At 48.1% G+C, this 25,004-nt stretch overlaps 1 protein-coding gene across 2 annotated transcripts; it reads left to right on the forward strand.

Annotated features, from left to right (window-relative positions):
* On the forward strand, positions 1-24,250 carry ZNF667 (zinc finger protein 667). Of its 2 annotated transcripts, none has more exons than XM_061140381.1 (6): positions 1-204; positions 8,611-8,774; positions 13,834-13,925; positions 15,408-15,534; positions 16,872-16,964; positions 21,495-24,250. In XM_061140381.1, exons 3-6 carry the CDS (start codon positions 13,893-13,895, stop codon positions 23,066-23,068), a joined length of 1,827 nt encoding a protein of 608 aa, XP_060996364.1. In that variant the 5' UTR covers positions 1-204; positions 8,611-8,774; positions 13,834-13,892; the 3' UTR covers positions 23,069-24,250. The 2 variants fall into 2 exon arrangements, with proteins under 2 accessions (XP_060996364.1, XP_060996365.1); XM_061140382.1 differs by lacking the exon at positions 1-204 and adding an exon at positions 675-815.
* The last annotated feature ends 754 nt before the right edge of the window (positions 24,251-25,004 follow it).

A 25,004-nucleotide genomic window follows, 5' to 3' on the forward strand; every position in this document is an offset into this window, starting at 1 on the left:
CTGGAGGACCATCCTTTCGCCCCTCTCCTGGGTCCACTCGACTCTGGGCCAGACAGATCGGAGCCACCGTGAGCCGGGATCCCTCAACCTCACGTCACGACCCGGGCTTGCCCGTCGAGAGCCGCGCCACGTCCCGGAGGCTTCTGGGAGGAGCAGCCTGAGCTCGCAGTGCGCAGGCGCCAGCGCGCGCGTTCCAGGCCGCGGGTGAGCCCGGCTCCACGTCCCTTTAAGCCCTGGGGGCAGAGGGAGGGGTGTTGGGACGGAACGCCCCCGGACGGGAGCGTATAGGTATGGATGCCCAGGAGGGCAGCGAACTGGGGAGACTGGGTCTGGCTAAAGGGCCCAAGGAAGGGCCTCAGCATCTGAATCCGTCTACGGGACGTCCTAAGGACCTCTACAGGTGGCGCCCCCGGGAGCGCAACGCGCACCCTGCACCTGCGCGCTTCGGCGCAGGGGGGCGGGGCCTGGGGCGGGGCCGCGCCCCCAAGAGCGGCTCGGAATGCGCGAGCTTGCTTGCCGCGGCCGGCGTGTGAGGGGGCGGGGCTTCAGGCCTGAGCCGGTGGGAGAGGTGAGTGAGCGCCTGCGCGCCGCGTGGCTTTGTTTAGGGGCGGGGCCTCGCGCTCTTGGGGCCGCCCTGGGGGCGGGGCCGCGGCCCGTCGACGTGTCCCGAGCGTGACGGGGCGGGGCCGGCAGCGGGGGCCCGGGGGTCTCGCCGGGGAGTGCGCTTGCGTGGGAAGCGACCCGGGAGCGGGGCCTGCGCGAGGTGCCAGCGCAGCTGCTGTGGTCGCCGCCGGGACGCGACCCGGGAGGACTGGGTGAGTGTGGATATGTGTCTGGCTGAGCTTGTCTGTCTGGGCGCTCGCGACCGCTCGGGGGGCCGTGTCTGGTCGTGTGGTGACGGAGTGTGAGATGACGAACTGTGTGTGAAGCGTGAGGTGGCATCGCCGTGCTGTGAGGGGAGGAGGGCGTATGGTGGCGTTTCTGCGGGTCTGTGACGGAGCCGGCCGTGTGGGGATGGGGATGTGCCTCGGGCCCGCGTTCGTGTTTCCCCGCGAGGTCTGTGGTGGTCGTGTGAGGAGGAAGCGACTGCGCCTGTGGGAGGGCGCCGGGGGCGGGCGTGTGAGTGTGGCTGTGAGGATTCGTGCCGCTGGAGCGCGTTCGTGTGTGTGTGTGTGTGTGTGTGTGTGTGTGTGTGTGTGTGTGGCGCTGTCTGGCGTGGCTGCGTGGTTTGACCCGGTGGCTGTCCGACGTCAGCGGCTCTGCGGTTGTGCATGGGTGGCGCTGTCACGGCGCCGTCGTGCCGTGTCTCTCCCTGCAGCCGCGGGAGGAGGGTCCCCGTGGGGAGGACGCTGCGCCGCTTCACAGGCGTGCGGGCTTCTGGGTAAAATCGGGTGATGACACCACCCGCGTCAGCGCTGGGACGGTTACCTGGGGTAACGTCGTGAAATCCAAATTCCCAGGACGGAGCGTGGCTGTCACAGCGCGGTGTGGGGTCCGGCTGTTCGCTGTCGTGCCGGTGGCCGTGCGTCCTTGTCCCCGCCCTGAGGTGGGAGCACAGTGGGGAATGCTGGCAGAATCTTCGTCTCTGAACTTGAGGTTGGGCTGTCATCCTTGAAGCTGAGGAGCGGAACTCTTCGGGCCCAGTTGCTCCTTTTTGCTTGTTATTGCATTAATGCATCTGATGGGAGGGCAGAGTCAGCCGTGGTTTCCCAGGTGGCACGGGTAAAGAACCCGCCTGCCAATGCTGTCGACGCAGGTTCTATCCTGGGTCGGGAAGATCCCCTGGAGGAGGAAATGTCAACCCACTCCATTATTCTTGCCCGGAAAATCGCATGGGCGGAGGAGCCTGGTGGGCTGCAGTTCACAGAGTCAGAAAAGAGTTGGACAAGACTGAGCACGTGCGCGCACACACATGCATACGCATACGCACGCAGTCTTCCCTGGTCTCTGGGACCTGTGACTACATATGGTTGTGTGTTTGCACACACACACGCAGTCTTCCCTAGACTCTGGGACCTGTGACTGCATATGGTGTGTGTTTGCGCACACACACACACATGCACACACACGCACACACACATGCAGTCTTCCCTGGTCTCTGGGACCTGTGACTGCATGTGATTGTGTGTTTGCTTCCCACCAGTGTAGCTTGGGTGACTCTGGGACTTCTGGTTCCATCACTCAGTTGTGTGATTTGGGGAGAGGTCACTTATATTGCCACTGCAAAATGGAGATAATAGTACTTGTGGCGAATGTCAAGTACTGGGTTGGCCGAAAAGTTTGTTTGGGTTTTTCTGTAAAATGTTATAGAAAAACTGAAATGAACTTTTTGATCAACCCAATCGAAAAGTACCTGACACAAGTAAGCAATATATAAGTGATAATTGCTTTATTATTAGTGTAATAACTGCAGAGATTTCACAGAGAATAAAATCCACACAGGAAGAAAAGCAAAAAGTGGAGCCCCAGGGAAAGGGTTTCCAGTCGAGAGGTAGAATAACCTTAAAGTCTAGGTCAAGCTTACATTCAGAAGTTTCTGGTCAGGGTCCTGGGAGGGCGGGAGCAGAGGGTCTTCCTGGATGGAGCTGTCCCAAGGGAGCGTGTGGGGTTGCCATCCCAGATGGGAAGTGGCAGGGACTGGGGAGAAGTATTCCTAGTAACACAGAGATCTGGAGACGTGTATCAGTCTCTCCAGGGCTTCTCAGCTTTGGCACTTTGGATAGTTAAGGTCAGATAGTTTTTCATTGGAGTGGGGTACAGGGGAGGGCTATCCTGTATATTGTAGGATATTTAGCATTATATCTGCCTTCTACTCACTAGAAGCCAGTAGCACACCCCGCTTCCCCAATGTTGACAAGCAGACATGTCTCTGGACACAGCCTGGTGTCCTGTGTAGGATACAGTCCTCCTAGTTAAGAACTACTAGTGTACAGGACCATGATGAGGGCACACCACGAACATTCTCAGGGCATGAGGGTGGGCCGGAGGGGGCGGTGCTCAACGAGAGAGGGGATAAAGGGATATTGTTCCGGAGATGAGAAAGAAAAAAACAGTATCTGTGGCCTGCAGCCTGGGTAGGCTCTGAGAGACAGTCCCTCACTCAGCATTCAGATACCTGCCGTGGGCCAGGCTGACAAGACAGACTGGGTTTCTACTCATCTGGTGCTTGCATGTAGTAGAGAGATGAAGTTAAATTTGTAACAGGTGGCAATAAGTATCTTAAAAAGTAAAGCAGGGTGAAGGGATTATACAGTGACAGTGGATGCACTTTCAGTATTAACACCAAGGCTTCCTGTGGACATCTCAGTTAACTCCAAAGCCAGGAGTGACTCCTTGGGATTCTTTTTTTAAAAGATTATTGATTTATGGACTTCTTTTTGGCTGCACGGGGCCTTCGTGGCTGCTCTCGGGCTTTCTCCGGTTGTGGGGCGCAGGGGCTACTCTAGTTGCAGTGCGCGGGCCTCTCATTTTGGTGGCTTCTCGTTGCAGAGTATCCCAGGCTCTAGAGCACGGGCTCAGCAGTTGTGGCACACGTGGGCTTGGTTGCCTCGAGGCCTGTGGGATCTTCCCAGACCAGGGATTGAACCTGTGTCTCGTGCATTGGCAGGCGGATTCTTAACCACTGGACCACCAGAGAAGTCCCTCCTTGGAATTCTTTGATCGGGGAATATAGGAGTTTGAGTTTATCAAAGACTTTGTCCTCCCCAGTGCTCCTCAGGTCTGGGCTTCAACAGGGAGATCTCCAGCCTGGGGCTCCGAGACTGGGGCAGTAGTTCTAAACTGTGCCTTTGCATAGGGCAGAAATCTTTGAAGATAGGAGTAAGACTTGCTTGGACTCAGGTCCGAGAGACCCAGAGATTGACTTGATGTTCTGGCATCGGACCCCGCCATCAGTTTTTAATTAAAAAAACTCCTGAGAGATTACTGTGTACAAACAGGATTGAGAGCTACAGCTGTGAGAGTTTGGGGGCTCCTCTGGGGCTTCTCAGAATCAGAGAAATTAATTTGATGGTGGGGAGGGAAGAGGAGATACCAGTGCTTTCAATATCTTATTAAAGGTAGTCCTGACTGCTGCACTTCCCTGCAGTAGGGACGTTCCTAGCCCCATCCCATTTTAAGTAAGGAAATCAAACCTGTTCCCATGCCCAGTAGAGAAAATGGCAGGGCTGACATTCAGGTGCAAAGCCTGTTTTCTGTTACAGCTGCGCTTGCATCTTTGAAGAAAGTACCATCCTCTATCCTTGGCATCTGGGGCTTTCAGGTTCAGGGTAAGAGTGAGCTTAAAATACCAGACAGGTGGTGCAGCAGGAAGAAGCTGGCTGAACAGAGGCGGCAAGTCTGTGTGCCTTTCAGGTATGTCAGGACCCGTCCCCAGCTCAACACCCAGCAGAGCCCCCCGGATCACGGGTGTGCTGTGCCCAGAAGGGAGGCCTGGCCACTGTCCAGTAACTTAAAAAAAAAATTATTTCTTATTTTTGGCCGTGCTTGGTTTTTGTTGCTTTGCGCAGGCTGTCTCGAGTTGCGGTGAGCAGCAGGCTGCTCATTGCCGTGGCTTCTCTTGTTGCGAAGTGCGGGCTCTGAGTGTGCGGGCTTCAGTAGTTGCAGAATGTGGGCCCAGTAGTTGTGGTTTGTGGGCTCATTAATTGTGGCGCACAGGCTTAGCTGCTCCATGTCATGTGGAGTCTTCCTATACCAGGGATTGAACCTATGTCCCCTGCACTGGTGGGCAGAGTCTTATCCCCTGTGCCATCAGGGAAGTCCTACTGTCCAGTAACTTTTTTGTGTGTTTCAGCAAAACTTTACAAAGATAGTGGCCAGATTTGGCACACACACTGTATGTTATGGACCTCTGCCCTAGACTATGATTTTTCCATGAGGTCTTGGACTGAATGCTCTGTTGATTCCCCAGGCCATGGCTGGGCCTTGGGGAACCTAGGTGGGGTAGAGTGGACTTCAGAATTCTCTTTCTTTGGCCCACTGGAGGCCGAAGCACTGGGCCAGGGAGAGGGCTGATGTGGGAGATAACTGGGGTGGGCAGGAACCACCTGCTGCCATGAGCTCATCTTAGGTAATGCTGATTCCCGGGCTGATTCGGGAGCCACCAACTCCCAATCTGTGGGACATCAGAGTCACCCGGGGCACTTGTTTAAAAACTCGGGGGCCCCTGACCCCAGACCTCCCAGGAGGTTCAGTGAATCTGTGCTGGGTGCTCATTGAGTCTGTTCTCCTGGGCAGCCAGGATGGCCTGGGTTCCACCTCTCAGCAGAAGTGGGGCTTGTGAGGGACAGAGGGGAGTGTGATGACGGTTTAATGAGCCAGGGCTGTCTTTCTGTAGGTGAGGCAACAGTCTGTAGAGAGACCCGACTTGCATAAGGTCACTTGGAGCTGATGTCACTTTTCATCTTGGGTTTCTGGCAGGTAGTGGTTGGGGGAAGGTTGAGGAGTCGCTGAGCAGGAGTCAGATAGATGGTCCAGGGAATGCTTTTTGAGAGAAGTTCTTCTCTGCCCGCTGTGCGTCCAGCTCTGGAAAGATGGTGGCCGGGCTGAGGGCTGAGACTGAAGTCCTCTGCATGAGGAGGTGGGAGGGGGCTGCTGCAGCCCCCACGCCCCGGGCTGGGGCCTGTGTCCCCTGATGGGCCCCAGCCCCACCGTGCTGCCCAAGTTCCTGGGGGGAGAAAGCTGGAATCTGGAGGATGCAGCCGTGCCTTCTCAGGAGCCTGGGGAGGGGTGACCTGGGAGAGCAGACCTGGGAGCTGTGGAAGGCCGCCAAGTCCATGTTGGTCCATGTACCGGACGTCATTTCGCATTTCAGGCGTAGGCCTTGACGACCTGTTGTGCATGGGGGGACACAGCTGGGGGCTGGTTGTGATGAGGGCACTCCTGAGTCCTGGGGACAAATGCCAGCTTCCGGGTACAGAGGGACAGAATCCACCCTCCCCACCACTATCACGTCGGCTAGAGGGGAGCTTGTGGTCTGCGCCCCAGCTGGGAAAGGAGAGAGTTCCAGAATATGTCAAGAGCCTGACCCCAGGCCCCAGACACGAGGTCCTGGAGATGCCCAACTCCAGGTGCCCTTTGAGACCCGGGGAGTGGGTTGGATCGGGGGGCAGTCTGTGCGCAGCTTTGCTCTGCCTCTGTGCCTTCTGTAGAGCGCTCATGGCAGTCTTGGCGGCCTCTCAGATGTCCTCCTCGTTCTCCCAAAAACGGCAGAACATTCCAGGTAGTAGGGGGCACTCTTTCCCTGCGTGCAGGTGCCGGGCTCCAGCTGGGCCTCCTGAAGCTTGTGCAGCCGCTCCGCGTCCTTCCTCAGCTCTGTCTTGTGGCCAGTGAGCACCATGGGGACCCCACGCAGAGATGTATGACCTCAGGGAAGCCCTCAGTGAGAACGTTGCCATAGCTGGTGGGGTTTGTGACACCCTGGCAGGTGGGCCCGAGGCGGGTGTTCTGGTGGGACAGGGCCCGCAGCCGTCGCAGTCTTCCTGCCTAGCAGTGTCACGGGGGGTCCTCGGTCACCTCCTTGCCGCCTGTAGTCGTGCTGGCCGTGTCCTTGTTGAATGGACGGGGCGTAGCGCTTGGGGAAGCAGCGACATCTCCCACGGCCCCCATTGCCCACGCCCACGCCCTCGGCTCCTTCCTCCCTGGGCCTGGGGTGGCAGTCAGGGCTGAGGCTCCGGCCCCGCGGCATCCTGAGCCAGGAGCCGGCAGCACTGGCAACAGTGTGAGGTGGAGCCTTCCAGGAATTTTTGAAGCTTGTACTCATGCAGGTTCTAGCCATCCTCATCTTAGGAGCAAGACTTTAGCGTTGTGCTAAAATTGCACAGCCCTTTCCCACCCTGTGGTCTGGGACTCAGAATATGGACCCGGTTTAGAGCCCTGCCCTGAGGTGTAGTGGGATCCAGCCTCTTTATTTTGTGGTGTTGTTTCAAAGAGGTGATTGTGTGTTTGCCAAAGCATAGACAGGGAAAAGGGAGTTTTGAAACCTAGTGACCCAATTCCATTCTTCAGGGACAGTCATTGCTACCAACTTCTTTATTCTGTTTCCAGAACTTGTCTGTGCCTTTTCACTCAAGTATTCATATCCTGTTTTGTTTTTTTTTCCCTAAGCATTTTCCTCTACACCTATTTTCCATCATTACACCATGTCTTGGAAATCGTTTCACACACGACAGGCACAGTAGATTTCTTAACCTCAGTAGAGCTGACATCGTGGGCCTGATTGTTTGTTCTATGCTCTGGGCACTGTCCTGTACCTTGTAGGATGTTTAGCAGTGTCTCTTGTCTCTGCCCATTAGAGGCCTGGAGCACCTCGCCCCTCAGGCTGGGACAACTACAGATGTCCCAGACATTGCATCTCCTGGGAGCAAACTTACCCCCAGTAAAGACCCACTGGTGTAGTGCTGCCTTATTCCTTCTAAGGCTACCTGGTGCCCCGTATATGCATGTAGTGTTCACTCACTCCTTTTGTTACTGATAGGCAGTTGTTTCCAGGCTCTTGACAGGTAGTTAATTGTAATGGGGAGAACCTTTGTATTCTGTTACAAGTTAATCACTAAAAGGCCATGCCTGTAAGCTTAAATTATACATAGTGGCCCACCTCTGGGAACTCTGTCTGCCAGGTAATGAGCATGGAGGTAAAATATCTTTGTTTAGGTCTCCGGAATCCTCCTGACCAGGGCCACCTGTGAATGACTGCAGGAAGGAAGAAATGAACACATTGCTTTCAGTGTTTGCCTTTACTTCCTCCCCTTTTCACATAAAAGAAGCCTGAATTCTAACTTAGGCAAGGTGGTTCTTCGGGACATGAGTCTGCCACCTCCTCAGTCTCCTGGCTTTCCAGATAAAGTCGCTGTTCCTTGTTCCAGCAGCTCATCTCTCGGTTTATTGGTCTGTCATACACTGAGCACTGTGAGCTTGGACTTAGTAAGGTAATGATAATTTAAAAACTAACACTTGTTTAGCACTGGCACTCCCCTGAGTTTATTGAGTATTTTCTTTCATTTAATTTCCACAGCAGCCCTGTGGAGTTGTCCTGGTCATTTTCCTCATTTGGCTGTTGAGGAAGCTGAGGCCCAGAGAGGACAGGGAGGGTGTCTGAGTCACACAGGAAGTGGGTGGCGAAGTCGGAAGCTAAACCCAGACCGCCTGGCTCCAGGTGGATGCCCTTCACTGTAGGACTGTCCTGCCTCCTCCTGCAAACCCTGTCATTTTACACACATGCAGGAATGTCCAAAGACGTACCAGAAATACCTGGGTCAAATAGTATGTGCGCCCTCAGTCTTAGGCAGTATTGCCAAGTCGCCAGTCTCTCTCTAACCAGCACTGTGTGAGAATTCTTACTGCAGCCCTCTTGGTGGGTGTCAGGCATCCTTGGTGATGCTTGGTGTATACCAAATTAAAAAGGAAAAGGAAGGCGAGAAATAACCATGTGCCTGTTGTTGAGGGTAACTCAGGTAAACTTCTACCAGCTAAGGGCGCAGCAGATTTGTGTTTACCCCATTGTACAGATGAGCAGACTGAGGCTTTGTATAGCTCTCCCACAGCCAGTAATTGGCAGAGGCAAACTTTGAATCCAGAATTATCTGATGACAAACTGCTATTCTTTCCTCCCAGCCGTGCTGAGTTCCTTGGAGGAAATTACTTCGTGGACAAGAATCACGTACCTTCAATTCAGGGTGTGTGACAAGCACAAGCGGCTATGAGAAACCACAGGATGGATGCCGTGCCACTTCCTAAAGCAGTCCACTTGACTTGAGGAATCAGAAAGGAAGAATCTGGTATGATTTTAAACACAGTTTTATATTAACACAGATTTATCATGACGTGGAATGCAAAAGTCATATGGTTGTTGCAGAAAACAAACAGAAGTCTTCAGGAGTTTTATGCGGTGGGGCAGCTGCTTTGGAGTGTTCTCAGGCTGCTGAGCTAGACATTAGCTCTCCTCTGCTGTGCAGGGACATTAGTCAGAAGAGCTTAGAGGCCACGTGGCAGTGAAGTGCTGGAGCTGGCCTGCCCCGGCTCACGCAAGCCCACAGTGCACAGGTCTCCGCAGCCTCAGGTTGAGCGGCATTAGTTTGATATCTCATAGTGCACTCTGGTGGCGGTATTTGCACCATGGAAATTGGCAGACACTGCAGACTACCCAGCATCCATTTTAAATACAGCAGTGTGTACATGACCTTCCTACAGCAACCATAAGGTCGTTCTCTAAGTCTGAATCTCTTTCTATTTTGTAACTTCTTTCGTATCCTTTCTTTTTAGATTCCACATATAAGGGATGTCAAACAGTATTTCTCCTTCTCTGTCTGACTTCACTCAGTAAAACACTGTAGGTCCATCCGTGTTGCTGCAGATGGCATTGTCTCATTTTTTCATGGCTGAGTATATTCTATTGTATATATGTCCGCATCTTTATCCGTTCCTCTGTCAATGCACGTTTAGGTTGCTTACATGTCTTGGGTACTGTAAGCAGTGCTGCAGTGAACGTTGGGTGCATATGTATTCTTTCAGGTCATGTTTTTCTCCAGATCCATGCCCAGGCCTGTGGGTGCAGCGTCATCTGGTAGCTCTCTTTTTAGTTTTTTAAGGAACCTCCATACAGTTCTCCATAGTGGCTGTACCAATTTACATTCCCACCCATAATGTAGGAGGGTTCTCTTCTCTCCACACTGTCTTTAGCATTTATTCTTTTAGGATTTTTGATGATGGCCATTCTGACTGGAGTGAGGTGATACCTCATTGTAGTTTTGATTTGCATTTCTCTAATAATTAGCGATGTTGAACTTCTTTTCATGTGCTAACTGGCCATCTATGTGTCATCATTGGAGAAGACCTACTTAGGTCTTCTGCCCACTTTTTGAGTGGGTTGTTTCTTTTGATGCTGTTAAGTGTCATAAGCTGTTTATAAGTTTTGGAAACTAATCCCTTACCAGTCACATCGGTGCAGATATTCTCTCCCAATCTGTGAGTTGTCTTTTTGCTTTGTTTATTGTTTCCTTTGCTATGCAAAAGCTTTTGAGTTTGAGTAGGTCCCATCCCATTTATTTTTGTTTGTTTTTATTTTCATTATTTTGTGAGATGGATTGAAAAAGATATTGCAGTGATTATATGAGAGAGTGTTCTGCTTATGTTTTCTTACAGGAGATTTATAGTATTCGGTCTCATGTTTAGATCTTTAATCCATTTTAAGCTTATTTTTGTGTATGGAGTTAAAGAATGATCTTGTTTCTTTCTTTCTTTTTTTTTTTTACATGTGACTGTCTAGTTTTCCCAGCACCATTTGTTGAAGAGACTGTCTTTCCAACATTGTATAGTCTTAATAATACCTTTTAAAACTCAATATGGTATATCTGACATACTACCTTTTCAACTTGTAATCAATATAAACAATTACCCATGAGATTTTTTACTTTTTTTTTTTTTCATTCTAAGTCTTTAAAATCAGGTATGTATTTTATGGTTAGAGTTCACCTCAATCCAGACACTTAATTTTTATTGGAGATATTTGATCTATATTTAAATTTTGTAATATTTATTATTATTGGTGGCCTAGTAGTTTGGATTCTGGGCTTCCACTGCTGTGGCCTGGGTTCCATCCCTGGTTGGGGAGCTGAGATACTCCACCAGCCACATGGCATGGCCAAAACAAACAAACCCAAATTGTTCCAGACATACTTAAAAGTTTTATAGTAACTGAACTAAGGGTCAGTTTTTAGTCTTACATTAGTGATAAATTTTAATTTGATGATTCTAGTATTTATCATTTTTATGGTTTTAATAATAAATGAATTGAAATAAAATGAAACAGTTTCTTATTTCCAGAACTCGGTGTCCGCTGGTATTCGTGTTGGACAGCACAGGTTTAGTGACGGGGCGACAGAGGGCCTCCCTTGGAGGCGATTCTTGGCATCTCACCTCTTACTCTCTCACCCTGGTGCACACCACTGAGGTATCTCTTTGAGATTTCTGCACACCTGTCTAATGAGCCCCTTCTGCAGCTCTTGCTTCCTGCTTCCTACACCACCAACACACATCCATAGTATTCGCCACATAGCCACCGAGAAAAATTTTTGTTAAATGTTAAGTCAGTCATCATTCCTCTGCTCAGCTACCACCCCTCCCCACACCTTATCACGCTTAGATCAGTTCCAAACTGCTTATCACTCGCTTCATGACCCAGCCCCTGCTGCCCCCAGTCACCTCAGGCCCACCATTTCCCTGCTCCCTCATGCTGCTCCCGCTCACCTGCACTCTCTCCCCTCCACACGCCCAGCGTGGGCCTGCCGCCGGGCTCTTGCACCTGCTGTACCCCTACCCAGAATGCCTTTCTCCACACGCCCAGCGTGGGCCTGCCGCCGGGCTCTTGCACCTGCTGTACCCCTACCCAGAATGCCTTTCTCCAGACGCCCAGCGTGGGCCTGCCGCCGGGCTCTTGCACCTGCTGTACCCCTACCCAGAATGCCTTTCTCCACACGCCCAGCGTGGGCCTGCCGCCGGGCTCTTGCACCTGCTGTACCCCTACCCAGAATGCCTTTCTCCAGACGCCCAGCGTGGGCCTGCCGCCGGGCTCTTGCACCTGCTGTACCCCTACCCAGAATGCCTTTCTCCAGACGCCCAGCGTGGGCCTGCCGCCGGGCTCTTGCACCTGCTGTACCCCTACCCAGAATGCCTTTCTCCAGACGCCCAGCGTGGGCCTGCCGCCGGGCTCTTGCACCTGCTGTACCCCTACCCAGAATGCCTTTCTCCAGACGCCCAGCGTGGGCCTGCCGCCGGGCTCTTGCACCTGCTATACCCCTACCCAGAATGCCTTTCTCCAGACGCCCAGCGTGGGCCTGCCGCCGGGCTCTTGCACCTGCTGTACCCCTACCCAGAATGCCTTTCTCCACACACCCAGCATGGGCCTGCCGCAGGGCTCTTGCACCTGCTGTACCCCTACCCAGAATGCCTTTCTCCCCGCGCCCGGCGTGGGCCTGAGCAGGGCTCTTGCACCTGCTGTACCCCTACCCAGAATGCCTTTCTCCCCACGCCCAGTGTGGGCCTGCCGCCGGGCTCTTGCACCTGCTGTACCCCTACCCAGAATGCCTTTCTCCAGACGCCCAGCGTGGGCCTGCTGCCGGGCTCTTGCACCTGCTGTACCCCTACCCAGAATGCCTTTCTCCACACGCCCAGCGTGGGCCTGCCGCCGGGCTCTTGCACCTGCTGTACCCCTACCCAGAATGCCTTTCTCCAGACGCCCAGCGTGGGCCTGCTGCCGGGCTCTTGCACCTGCTGTACCCCTACCCAGAATGCCTTTCTCCACACACCCAGCATGGGCCTGCCGCAGGGCTCTTGCACCTGCTGTACCCCTACCCAGAATGCCTTTCTCCCCACGCTCGGTGTGGGCCTGCCGCCAGGCTCTTGCACCTGCTGTACCCCTACCCAGAATGCCTTTCTCCACACACCCAGCATGGGCCTGCCGCCGGGCTCTTGCACCTGCTGTACCCCTACCCAGAATGCCTTTCTCCCCACGCTCGGTGTGGGCCTGCCGCCAGGCTCTTGCACCTGCTGTACCCCTACCCAGAATGCCTTTCTCCACACACCCAGCATGGGCCTGCCGCCGGGCTCTTGCACCTGCTGTACCCCTACCCAGAATGCCTTTCTCCCCACGCCCAGTGTGGGCCTGAGCAGGGCTCTTGCACCTGCTGTACCCCTACCCAGAATGCCTTTCTCCCTGCGCCCAGCATGGGCCTGAGCAGGGCTCTTGCACTTGTACCCCTACCCAGAATGCCTTTCTCCAGACGCCCAGTGTGGGCCTGCCACAGGGCTCTTGCACCTGCTGTACCCCTACCCAGAATGCCTTTCTCCAGACGCCCAGTGTGGGCCTGCCACAGGGCTCTTGCACCTGCTGTACCCCTACCCAGAATGCCTTTCTCCAGACGCCCAGCATGGGCCTGAGCAGGGCTCTTGCACCTGCTGTACCCCTACCCAGAATGCCTTTCTCCCCACGCCCGGCGTGGGTCTGCCGCAGGGCTCTTCCACCTGCTATACCCCTACCCAGAATGCCTTTCTCCAGACGCCCAGCATGGGCCTGAGCAGGGCTCTTGCACCTGCTGTACCCCTACCCAGAATGCCTTTCTCCCCACGCCCGGCGTGGGTCTGCCGCAGGGCTCTTCCACCTGCTATACCCCTACCCAGAATGCCTTTCTCCAGACGCCCAGCATGGGCCTGAGCAGGGCTCTTGCACCTGCTGTACCCCTACCCAGAATGCCTTTCTCCACACACCCAGCGTGGGCCTGCCGCAGGGCTCTTGCACCTGCTGTACCCCTACCCAGAATGCCTTTCTCCCCGCGCCCAGGTGACTCACAGGGACACTGCAGTCACGCCGCGGCTCCGGCACCTCTTCTGAGAGGCCTTCCCCCCCCTCGCCGCCCCCCACTTGCCCCTCCTTCCCTGCTCAGGTCCTGGTTCCTTCACAGCAGGGGTCTCAGTTCACGCTGGGCTCTGTGTGGGCCTGTCCTCCCTGCTGGAACGTAAGAGACCCGGGAGCGGGTGCTTATCCACTCTGCTCCCCCGCCAGCCCCTGGGGCAGCTCCTGGCACATGGCGGGCACTCCACAGCTCCTTGTCAGCTGGAAGAGCAGGCGTCTGCCCCTTTCAGTGTCTCCTGACCTGGCGCCTCCTGTGATCTTGGGAAAAGACTGTGTTGGCTGCAGCTTCTCCCTGATGCTGAGAAGGGGCAGGAATGTTTCAGACGATGCTCTTGACTTCCCCAGTGCATGTGTGTGACCAAGCTGTGGGCCCAGAGGCTGTGGGCCCTCCCAGTGGCCCCGGCAGTCTCACAGCTTCTCTTCTTCCCCAGGCCCACCTTCTCAGTGCTCTGCCCTCCTCCAGCTGTGAGCCCGCAAGAGGGAGGAGAGGATGCCTGCAGCTCGGGGGAAGTCCAAGTCCAAGGTAAGTGGTGGCTGCTCTTCCTTCAGGAAAGTTCTTCTGCCTTGTAGGAAACCATTTCTTTCCTTCCTGCCCCATGGAGACCCAGCCAAGACCTGGTCCCTGGTTTCCTTCCATCACCTCAGAGGGTGGGAGCATGAGCAGGGCCCCCCCTCTCCTTTTTTCTCATTGTGCGCCTGACCTTTCACCTATTCATTCAGCATCTCCAGGGGCTCTGCCTGTCTTCCCTCCCCAGAGAGAAGACCAGAGACACCGTGATTTCTCAAGGTGGACATGAGTGCCCAGGTGGGACCTGCTGGGACAGAGGGCTGGATGTCCTCCGGAGTTAATCTCTCATGTTGCTTTGTTTCTACTTGTACAGCCCATATTTACAAAGAGGAAATTTCTCTAACTTTGAGAGACTTCTGACCCTGTAGGTGTTCAGATAGAGTTAGTTGAGCCAGGCCAGTGAGGCAGCCTCCTATGATAGGCATGTTTCAAGATTTTAGCGATCAAGTGATTTTCTACAGTAAGCCTCCTGAATGCAGTTTCTCATAATAGACACTTTTGCTCTTCAAGGTGTGTGTATTTGTTTCCTAATGCCACAAAAGTGGCCATTCAAGACAGCATACATTTATTTTCACAAGTTTGTGGGTTGGGGTTCAGACCCAGCTTGGGTTAGCTGGGTCCTCTGTTTTGGGTCTCATAAGACTGAAACCAAGGTGTCTGCCAGCTGTGGTCCCATCTGATGCTCAGGGTCCTCTTTGAACTCAGTGGTTGCTGGCAAAATTTCATTCCTTCGCCTTCCGCTTCCCATGTGGCTCCCTTCATCCCATCTTTAAACCAGCATCAACAGGTCCAATACCACTCATACCAATACCAATACCACTCCCCAACTTCCCTTTCCGCTTTCCTCTTCCACCAGCTGGAGAAAATCCTTTGCTCTTAGGGGCTCCTGTGATGACACCGAGCCGACCTAGATAATCCAGGCTACTTCCTCTAGTTTCAAGGTCAACTGATTAGTAACCTTGATAACATCTGCAAAAATTTTGCCATGTATAATGCACTCATATGTGGTTAGGCACATGAATCAGAAGCAAGACTGCCCAGACTGAACCCCAGCTTCTCCGTTTACAAGCTGTTAGACCTCCAGTAAGTTACCTCAGTTCCCACATCTGTGACATTGCTGTGGTCCTCTTGCAGTGCCCCGGTCACTGCCCAACATAAGCTAGGGGTGCAGGGTACCTAGCAGAATGCCTTGTCTTTGTCAGTGCTGTGTAAGTCCAAGTTGATATGCTTTTTATGGAACAAAACCTTTAATACCAGCTGTGTCATATTGCATTGTGTTTTATTTATTACAACTGCCCCTTTTGATCTCAGAACCTCAAGTGTTTCCTTAGTAGAACCCTGGTACCATGTGTCTTCCCTGTTTGGAAGTCCACTGTCTTCTCCCGCCGTGTGGAAGCACAAGCCCACAGTGAAAGGACATCTGCATTTCCATTTCAGGCGCCAGTGACGTTTGGGGATTTGGCCATCTACTTCTCCCAGGAAGAGTGGGAATGGCTGAGCCCCATACAGAAGGATCTGTATGAAGACGTCATGTTGGAAAACTACCAGAACCTGGTTTCTCTTGGTAAGGCTCTCCTGCACCCATGATCCACAACTGGACTGTTGAGGGCGATGAATCAGTTAGTCAGGGAAACAGAAGCCACTCCAGTTTGGCTTTTTTTTTTTAAAAAAAAACTTTATTGAGGTATAATTCACATATTATACAATTCACCCATGGAAGTATACAGTTCAGTTGGATTTTCAAGTGTATTTACAGACTTGAGCACCCATCACTGTAGTCAATTTTAGAACATCTTCATTACTGCCCCCCCCCCCCCCCCAAAGAAAACCTGTAACTGTCATCAATCACTTTTTTATTTACCTGTGCCAACTAACGTCCCCAGATTAGGCAAACACTAAACCATTATTTACTTTCTGTCTATGAATCTCTCTATTCTTGGTGTTCAATAAAAATGAAATCAAATAGGTTGTCCTTTGTGTCTGACTTCTTTCATTTAAAGTAATATTTTTGAAGTTCATCTGCATTGTAGCATGTATCAGTATCTCATTTCCTCTTCTTGGCCAAATAATATTCCACCTTTTGTTTTTTCCATTCCCCAGTTGATAGGCATTTAGGCTGTTTCCACTGTATGGCTGTTACGAATCTGCTGCTATGAATGTTCATGTACAAATTTTTGTGTGGATGCATATTTTCATCTCTCTTGGGTATATGTCTAGGAGTGGTAGGTACTGGTCATATATCAATAGTAACTATATAAAATATAACCTTTGAGGACTTGGGTTGTTTTTGAGAGAAATAAAGAATTGACTTTTAACAGGTACTACTGAAAGGTGAATATTGGACGCTGAGGTAATAGAGATGGTTACTGCAGGACACATCCTCCATCCTAGGGCTGGGGGGACAGAGGGGAGAGTTTGGAGTTTTCAGGACTTTGGGGATGGGACTCAGACTTCAGAACGGGAGGGGAGCACGGCCTGTTTTGTTTATCCTCCTGAGGGGGCAGCATGGGGCTCGTTCTGGGAGTCGCAGGGGAGAAAAGCAAAGCAGCAATGGAAACCACCAATTCTGCCCCTGGTGGACGCTGACAGGGAGCAGTTGTTGTGGGAGTGTGGGCTACAGCAGACCAGAGGACCGTAGGCGGGGATGTGGAAAGACTAACTGAAGGACTAGCCTCAGGAGTTTCTGCTCCAGCTCTTCCCCAAAGTAGCTGGTTTTGTAGAGTTAGAGGTGAATAGCTCTGCTGTCTATGACTGACCTTTCATCCTTTTTCTCCACCTACCCTTCACATCCTCTGTGCTGCTTTTGCATGAATAAACCCCATTTCTCTTGAGACAAAGCCTGATTCTAATAGCTGTAGTGCCCACATCCTGCTCAGTTTTAATGTTTTTCCTGTGTTGTAGGACTTTGCTTTCGGAGACCAAATGTAATCACCTTATTGGAGAAAGGGAAAGCGCCCTGGATGGTGGACCCAGTGAAAAGACGCCGGGGCTTGGGTGAGTGCCTTTCATCAAGAAAGGGCAACATCTTTAAGATAATAGTTGAGAGCCACTTTCTCCACCTCAAAGACCCCAAAGTTGTGCAGAAAACTCAAGTCTCTTCAGTATGTGTCCCCAGAGGGAGAATAATTAATATTCAACAAGCCTCTCACTGGGTATCTGATACTCTTTAAAAAAAAAACTTGGCTGCATCTGGTCTTAGTTGCGTCATGCTGGATTGCCAAACAGACTCCCGAGTTATGACACACGGGCTCCAGAGCTCGCAGGCTTAGTTGCTCCCTGGCATGTGGAGTCTTAGTTCCCTGACTGTGGGTTGAACCTGCATATCCTGCATAACAAGGTGAATTCATAACCACTGGACCACCAGGGAAGTCCTTGACACTCTTTTTTAAGTACAGGTTCCTCCCAACAGCTCTGTAAGGTAGGTCCTCTGATTATTCCTATTTTATAGATGAGGAAACAGGGCCAAAGAAGTTCAGTGACTTGCCCAAGGTCATCTAGCTGGGAAGTAGCAGCAAAAGTGGGGTTTGAACCCGAGCTTCTGGTCTCAGAAGCTCAGGTTTTAATAGCCTCACCCCCATCCTGCTTAGGTTTTCATATTTCCCTTCAGAGAAAGCGTGTGTATTCTGACTTCTCTAGTGATTGTATTTATAAGGATCTTACTTGCAGTGTTGTCGTCATTCCTTAAAAAAAAAATTAAAAATCTTTCCCGTAAGTGTTTATTTTGACTGCTTTTCAAGAACTCATTTCCTTCTCTAGTATTAATAGATTCCTCTTTGATTGGTCAAGTTATGGGCTTTTTAATTTTGTTGTGTTTTTAGTTCATTTTTATAGTTATGAGTTTAATTTTTTAATTGTAAAAAAAAACACATAACATTAAATTTACCATCTTAACCATTTTAATTTAGTTTTTGTTTATTTATTTTTTGGCTGCGCTGCTTGGCTTGTGGGATCTTAGTTGCCTGACCAGGAATTGAACCTGTGCCCTCAGGAGTGAGAGCACAGAGTCCTAACTACTGGATTGCCAGGGAATTCCCATCTTAACCATTTTTAAATGTACAGTTAAGTATATTTGCATTGTTGAACAAGAGGTATCTGCTGCTGCTGCTGCTAAGTCGCTTCAGTCGTGTCCGACTCTGTGCGACCCCACAGATGACAGCCCACCAGGCTCCCCCATCCCTGGGATTCTCCAGGCAAGAACACTGGAGTGGGTTGCCGTTTCCTTCTCCAATGCATGAAAGTGAAAAGTGAAAGGGAAGCCTCTCGGTCGTGTCTGACTTGCAGCGACCCCAGGGACTGCAGCCTACCAGGCTCCTCTGTCCATGGGATTTTCCAGGCAAGAATACTGGAGTGGGTTGCCATTGCCTTCTCCCAAGGGGTATCTAGAACTTTTTAAATATTGCAATACTGAAACCCCATGTCCACTAAATATTAATTCTTTCCATCTCTCCAGTCAGCCCTTGGCATGATTCTGACTACTATGGATACGTCATATGAACGGAATCATGCAGTATTTGACCTTCTGTGACTAGCTTTTTTCCACTTAGCATAATGTCATCAAGGTTCATCCATGTTGTAGTACATGACAGGATTTTCTTTTTTAAGGTTACATAATATTCCATTGTATATATATATACCACATTTTCTTTATCCATTCATCTGTTAGTGGACATATGGGTTACTTCCATCTCTTAGCTACTGTGATTCATGCTGCAGTGAATATGGATGTACAGATAAATCTCTTCAAGATCTTGATTTAGTTCCTTTGGATATGTACCCAGTGTTAGGATTGTTGAATCATATGGTAGTTTTTTTTTTATTTTCTAAGGAACCACCATACCATTTTCCACAGTGGCTACACCATTTTTCATTTCCACCAGTAGCACACAAGGGTTCCAGATTCTGCTCATGCTTACCAGCACTTGTTTTCTGTTGTTGTTTTTTTTTTTTAATATATATATTGGCTGTTTTTATGTTGTGAGGAGATTTTATGGATTTAAATTTCTCTAATGATTAATGATGTTGAGCATCTTTTAATGTGTTTATTGGCCATTTGTCTGTCTTCCTTGGAGAAATATCTATTCAAGTTCTTTGCCCATTTTTTAATAAGGTCATTTGTCTTTAAGTTGTAGAAGTTCTTTATATTCTGCATGTTAATCCTTTATCATATATGCAATCTGCAATATCCATAGGTTGTCTTTTTCCTGTTGTTTTCTTTGGAACACAAAAGTTAAGTTTGATGTACTCTCATTCTCTTCTTTCATTTTGCTGCCTGTGCTTTTGGTGCCATATCAAAGAAACTCAGTGCCAAATCCAATGTCCTGAAGCTTTTCCCCCTGTGTTCTCTTCCTAGGAGTGTAATAATTTTTGGTCTTACATTTTAGGTCTTTAGTCTATTTTTGAGTTAGTTTTTGTATATAGTGTAAATAAGGGGTCCATGTTCATTCTTTTGCAAGTAGGTACCCAGTTTTCCCAACATCATTTGTGGAAGAAACTGTTCTTTCCCCTTTGTGACAGTCTTGGCAGCCTTGTTGAAAATCATCTGACCAGATGTGTATGAGTTTATTTCTGGGCTGTCTGTTCTCTCCTATTGGTCTTTGTGTGTACCTTTATGCCACTGCCACGTCATCTTAATTATTAGGAAGTCTGAAGCATCCTTTTTCATTTCTCTCTTGCAAGAGTGTTTTGGTTATTCAGGGTCCCTTGCAATTCCATATGAACTTTAAGACTTTTTTCTACTTTGGCAAAAAATGTTACTAGGATTTTGATAGGGATTGCATTGAATCCGCAGATAACTTTGAGTGGTATGGACAGTTTTAAGTCTTTCAATCCACAAGCACAGGATGTCTTTCCATTTATTTATATCTTTGATTTCTTTTAGCAGTGTTTGTAGTTTTCAGTGTACAAGTCATTCATCTCTTTGGTTAAACTTACTCCTAAGTATTTTATCCTTTTTGATGTTATAGTAAATGGGATTGTTTTCTCAATTTTCTTTAGGGAGTGGTCATTGGTAGTATATAGAAACAAAACTGATTTTTGAGTGTTGATTTTATATCTATCCTGCCACTTCGCTGAATTAATTAACTTATTAATTGAAATTAATAAATGTTCAGACTGTTTTTGGTGTGAAATTAAGGTAGTTCCTTCTGTTCCTAGCTCATTGAGTGTTTTTTATCATGAAAGAGTGATGAATTTTGTCAGAAGCTTTTTTTTTGCATCAGTTGAGATGATCATGTGGTTTTTGTCCTTTAATTTGGTGATTGTGATATATTACATTTATTTTCCTATGTTGAACTATCCTTGCATTTCTGGTATAAATCTGACTCACTCATGTGTATGATCCTTTTAGTGTACTGTTGAATTTGGCTTGCTAGTATTTTGTTTAGGATTTTTGCATAAGTATTTAACGGAGATATTGGTTTGTACTTTGCTTTTTTTATGGTGTGTCTTGTTTTGGTGTTAAGGTAATGATGACCTCATACAATGAGGTAGTAAGTATTCCCTCTGCTTTTGTCCTCTGTAAGAGATCATGCAGAATTGGAATGATGTCTTCCTTAAATGTTTCAGAGATTTCACTAGCCCAAACACATGTGGGCCTGGTACTTTCTGTTTTGGAAGGTTATTAATTACTGATTCAGTGTTTTAAATAGATATGTACCTATTCAGATCATCTTTTTCTTATGTTTTGAGTTTTGGCAAATTGTGTCTGTCTATAGTTTACCTTCTGCCTTTCCTGGACCTTTCCTATAGTAAAAACTACATTTATCTATTGCACAGTTTATGGAGTTTAATGTGGTATATGTTGTTGTTGTTCAGTTGCTAAGTCTTGTCCAGCTCTGTGACCCATAGACTGCAGCATGCCAGGCCTCCCTGTCCTTCACCATTTCCTGGAGTTTGCTCAGTCTCATGTCCATTGAGTCAGTGATGCCATCCAACTATCTTATCCTCTGTCACCCCCTTCTCCTCTTGCCCTCAATCTTTCCCAGCATCAGGGTCTTTTCCATGAGTCAGCTGTTCGCGTCAGATAGCCAAAGTACCGGAGCTTCAACTTCAGCATTTTCTTTAGGATTGACTGGTTTGATCTCCTTGTGGTCCAGGGGACTCTCAAGAGTCTTCTCCAGCACGACAGTTCAAAAACACCAATTCTTCAGCACTCAGCCTTCTTCATGGCCCAACTCTCACATCCATATATGAGTACTGGAAAAAGCATAGCTTTGACTATATGAACCTTTGTCAGCAAAGTGATGTCTCTGCTTTTTAATACACTGTTTAGGTTTGTCATAGCTTTTCTTCCAAAGTATATGGTATATATTTATTAAATAATAAAACTTAATTTCAAATTGCACTTCTGTGAATTTCTGCTATTAAATATTTCTATAAAGTCCTTACTATGTTAAAACCATAATAAAACACTCAAAGAGTTATTACTCTGATTATCATCATTGTTATTACTTTGGTCGATAATTATTGCAAACAGCTTCATTTTTTCGCACAGGAAAACAAACTGAATTTCTTGATGTCTTTCAGACTTAGGGTCTAAAGGTGAGACCAAGAAGTTACCTCCAAATCAGTGCAGCAAATCTGGGCAAAGCATCTTTCAGAAACCCGTTTCCACGCCACAAAAAGTTCCCACAGGAAAGAAAGGCTTCAGGAAAAATTCAGTCCTAATAAAACCCAAGAAAGTACACTCAAAGAAGAAATCTTTAAAATGTAATGACTGTGGGAAGTTCTTTAGTCAAAGCTTATCTCTTAAATTTCATCAGAATTCTCATGCTGGGGAGAAGCCTTATGAATGCAGTAGTTGTAGAAAAGCTTTCAGACAGATCTCATCCCTCATTCTTCACCAGAAAATTCACAATGGAAGGAAAAGCTTTGAATGTGATAAATGCGGGGAAATCTTCATTCAGAGGACATCCCTGCTCCTACATGGGAAAATTCATGGTGAAAAGGAAGTCTTTGACTGTGGGAAGGCCTTGAATCAGTGCTCATCTCTCAGTATACATCAGAAAATCCACTTTGTTGAAAATGTCTACCAGTGCAGAAAATGTAAGAAAGACTTCATTCGCATGTCATCTTTTTTACTTCATAAGAAAATTCACAGTGGAAAGAAAATACACAAATGCAATAAATGTGGGAGAGCCTTCAGTAAGAAATCAGTCCTTGTTATACATAAAAGAATTCATACTGGAGAGAAAACTTGTGAAAAGGCCTTAAGTCACAGTCTACAGCAGAGAAGTCACCATTTAGAGAATCCTTATAAATGCAGAAAATGTGGGAAATCCTTTAATAGAATTTCATCCATTATGCTTCATCAGAGAATTCACAATTCAAAGAAACCCTACAAATGCAATAAATGTGAGAAGATCTTCAGGCGGCTTTCAACCCTTATTCTACATCTAAGAATTCATAATAAAGAGAAACTATACCAGTGTAATAAATGTGAGAAGGTCTGCAATCGGCATTCATCCCTTATCCAACACCAAAAAGTTCATACAAAGAAAAAGAAACTGTTTGAATGTAAAGAGTGTGGGAAGATGTTTTCTGGAACTGCCAACCTTAAAATACATCAGAACATTCATTCTGAAGAGAAACCCTTCAAATGCAATAAGTGTAGTAAAGTTTTTGGCCGCCAGTCATTTCTTATTGAACACCAGAGAATTCATACTGGAGAAAAACCCTATCAGTGTGAGGAGTGTGGAAAAGCCTTCAGTCACCGCATCTCTCTTACGAGACATAAGAGAATTCATAGTGAAGACAGACCCTATGAATGTGATCAGTGTGGGAAGGCCTTCAGTCAGAGTGCACACCTTGCCCAACATGAAAGAATTCACACTGGAGAGAAACCATACACATGTAAGACATGTGGGAAGGCCTTTAGCCAGCGGACATCCCTCATCCTCCATGAAAGAAGTCACACTGGAGAGAAACCCTATGAATGTAATGAATGCGGGAAGGCATTTAGCAGCGGCTCCGATCTTATTCGGCATCAGAGAAGTCATTCCTCGGAGAAACCCTATGAATGTAGTAAATGTGGAAAGGCATACAGTCGGAGCTCATCCTTGATTCGACATCAGAATACACATTCTGAGGAAAAGGCTTAAGATCGTTTTAAATATGTAAAAGCAGAGAGGGAGGCCAGCAAAGTAGCAGAGACAGAGGTATGGGAAAACGCATGTCTGTAACACAAACTGTGTAAAAATGGGGCAGTTTGATGATGTGTCCCACTTTGAAAGCCAAAGAACAAAAGTAATTGATGATTTGACCAGAGGATTTGAAATCAAATGAAGCAGTGACTTTATCATACATCTTAGTTTCAAAATAACAAGCTCAGATGATTGGGTCAGTCATTTTTAATGAAGAGCATTCTTCATTTGATAAAAATAACCGATACTTTATTTTCATTGTAACTTTAAAGCTATTTCATTGGTTATGTACAACAAAGTAAATTGTAAATCATTTTTCTGGATGGAGCTGTGAGCCTGACTTAAGGTCATGTGAAAAAAGAGTTTGAGTTTGTCCCTTAGAAGTATCACAGAAGGGATTTTCTCACAAACCAGGGTGCCATTTTCAGCTAACAGTAACTTGTGGGTGAGAATAAAGAAGACTGAGTAAAGAGATCGATATGAAGATATATGATCTTCATGGTATGAAAAATCTAACAAGCCTGGGACAAGCTAATGGGGAAAAAAACAGGATGTACTGAAGAATGAGGAACTTCAGAATGGGGAGAACTTATTTTGTTTGTATATGAATTTATATTTATATGAATAAACATTGGTATTTTTATGTAAGAACACTGGTGTGCAACAAGTGATTGGTGGAGAATGGGATGTTGTGGACTGAATTCATGTTAAAAACCTAACCCCCAATGTGACTGTACTTGAGTTGAGGCCTTTTGGGATAAAGTAAGGGTTAGATGAGGTCTCGAGGATGTGGTCCTCATAATAGGAATGGTGTTTGTAAAAGAAGAGACGCCAGAGGCCTCTGCCGTGCAAGGACACAAGGAGACAAACTAGCGCTCACCAGTTTCCAGCCTGTGTCATCCTGACCTCAGACTTCCAGCCTCCAAAACCGTGAGAAATGAATTTACGTCACTCAGTTTGTGATGTTTCGTTATGGCAAACTAAACTTAATACATGAGAAAAACCCTGCATTTCTGTGCCAGGCTCTTTTCTTGTCAGCTGTTCACCATGTATACAACAGTGTTCAGTCCCTCTTTCCGGTTTGTGCAAAATATGTGAGAAATAAAATCAGAGTTCTTTTTTGGAACTGGGTTATATACAGTTGGACTCTTCTGTGTGTTTTCCTATTGCAAAAGCTATTTTTGAAAATACCCATCTCTTGTTAAGACAACTATGTGGATTGTTTGACCACATGGTTGGGTCACTCTAACTTTAACCACAGCTGAAAAATAACAACTGGATTTATGAAGGGAGCATGCATGCAGTATAATAGAACAATTAATTTTCCATTTAAACTTGTCACATCAGTCTGCAAAATCAGCATAAAAATCAGCACTTCAGGCAAACGGATGAGCAGGCGACACAGAAGGCTCGTGGGGGGCCGTGTCTTTCCTCCTGGCCATTCTGTACACACAGCCCCCTGCTTCGTTAAGTCCTCTGCCAATCTGCCCTAGATGCTGGTTCCAAAGCAGTGGTCACACACCTGAAACGCGTCATGTGTACTAATAAGACACTGTTCCTGCCTGCAGGCACTTGCAGTTTAGGAAATACAGACTACTTAAATATGGAAGCATGTAAGGTACACAAGAAATGTCGAGGATAGTGAACTCCATGGAGATGGATCACTTTTGGAGACTGATAGTATTAATGGCAGAATAGGTATTTACTAGGCACACAAATGTTGGGAGGCTATTGAAGGCAACAGAGAAAGCACAGATGTACAGACAAATGGCAGAGGGTTGTGAGGTATTAGGGGAGTTACAAGCTCTAGCATTTAGTACAGTGACTGGCGCAAAGGAAGTGGTCAACAGTAATATTGAATGAATGAAAATAACCTTAGTTTAGCCGAATTTTC

The sequence above is a fragment of the Dama dama genome, chromosome 4 (assembly GCF_033118175.1).
Source record: "Dama dama isolate Ldn47 chromosome 4, ASM3311817v1, whole genome shotgun sequence".
In the NCBI taxonomy this organism is placed as follows: Eukaryota; Metazoa; Chordata; class Mammalia; order Artiodactyla; family Cervidae; genus Dama; species Dama dama.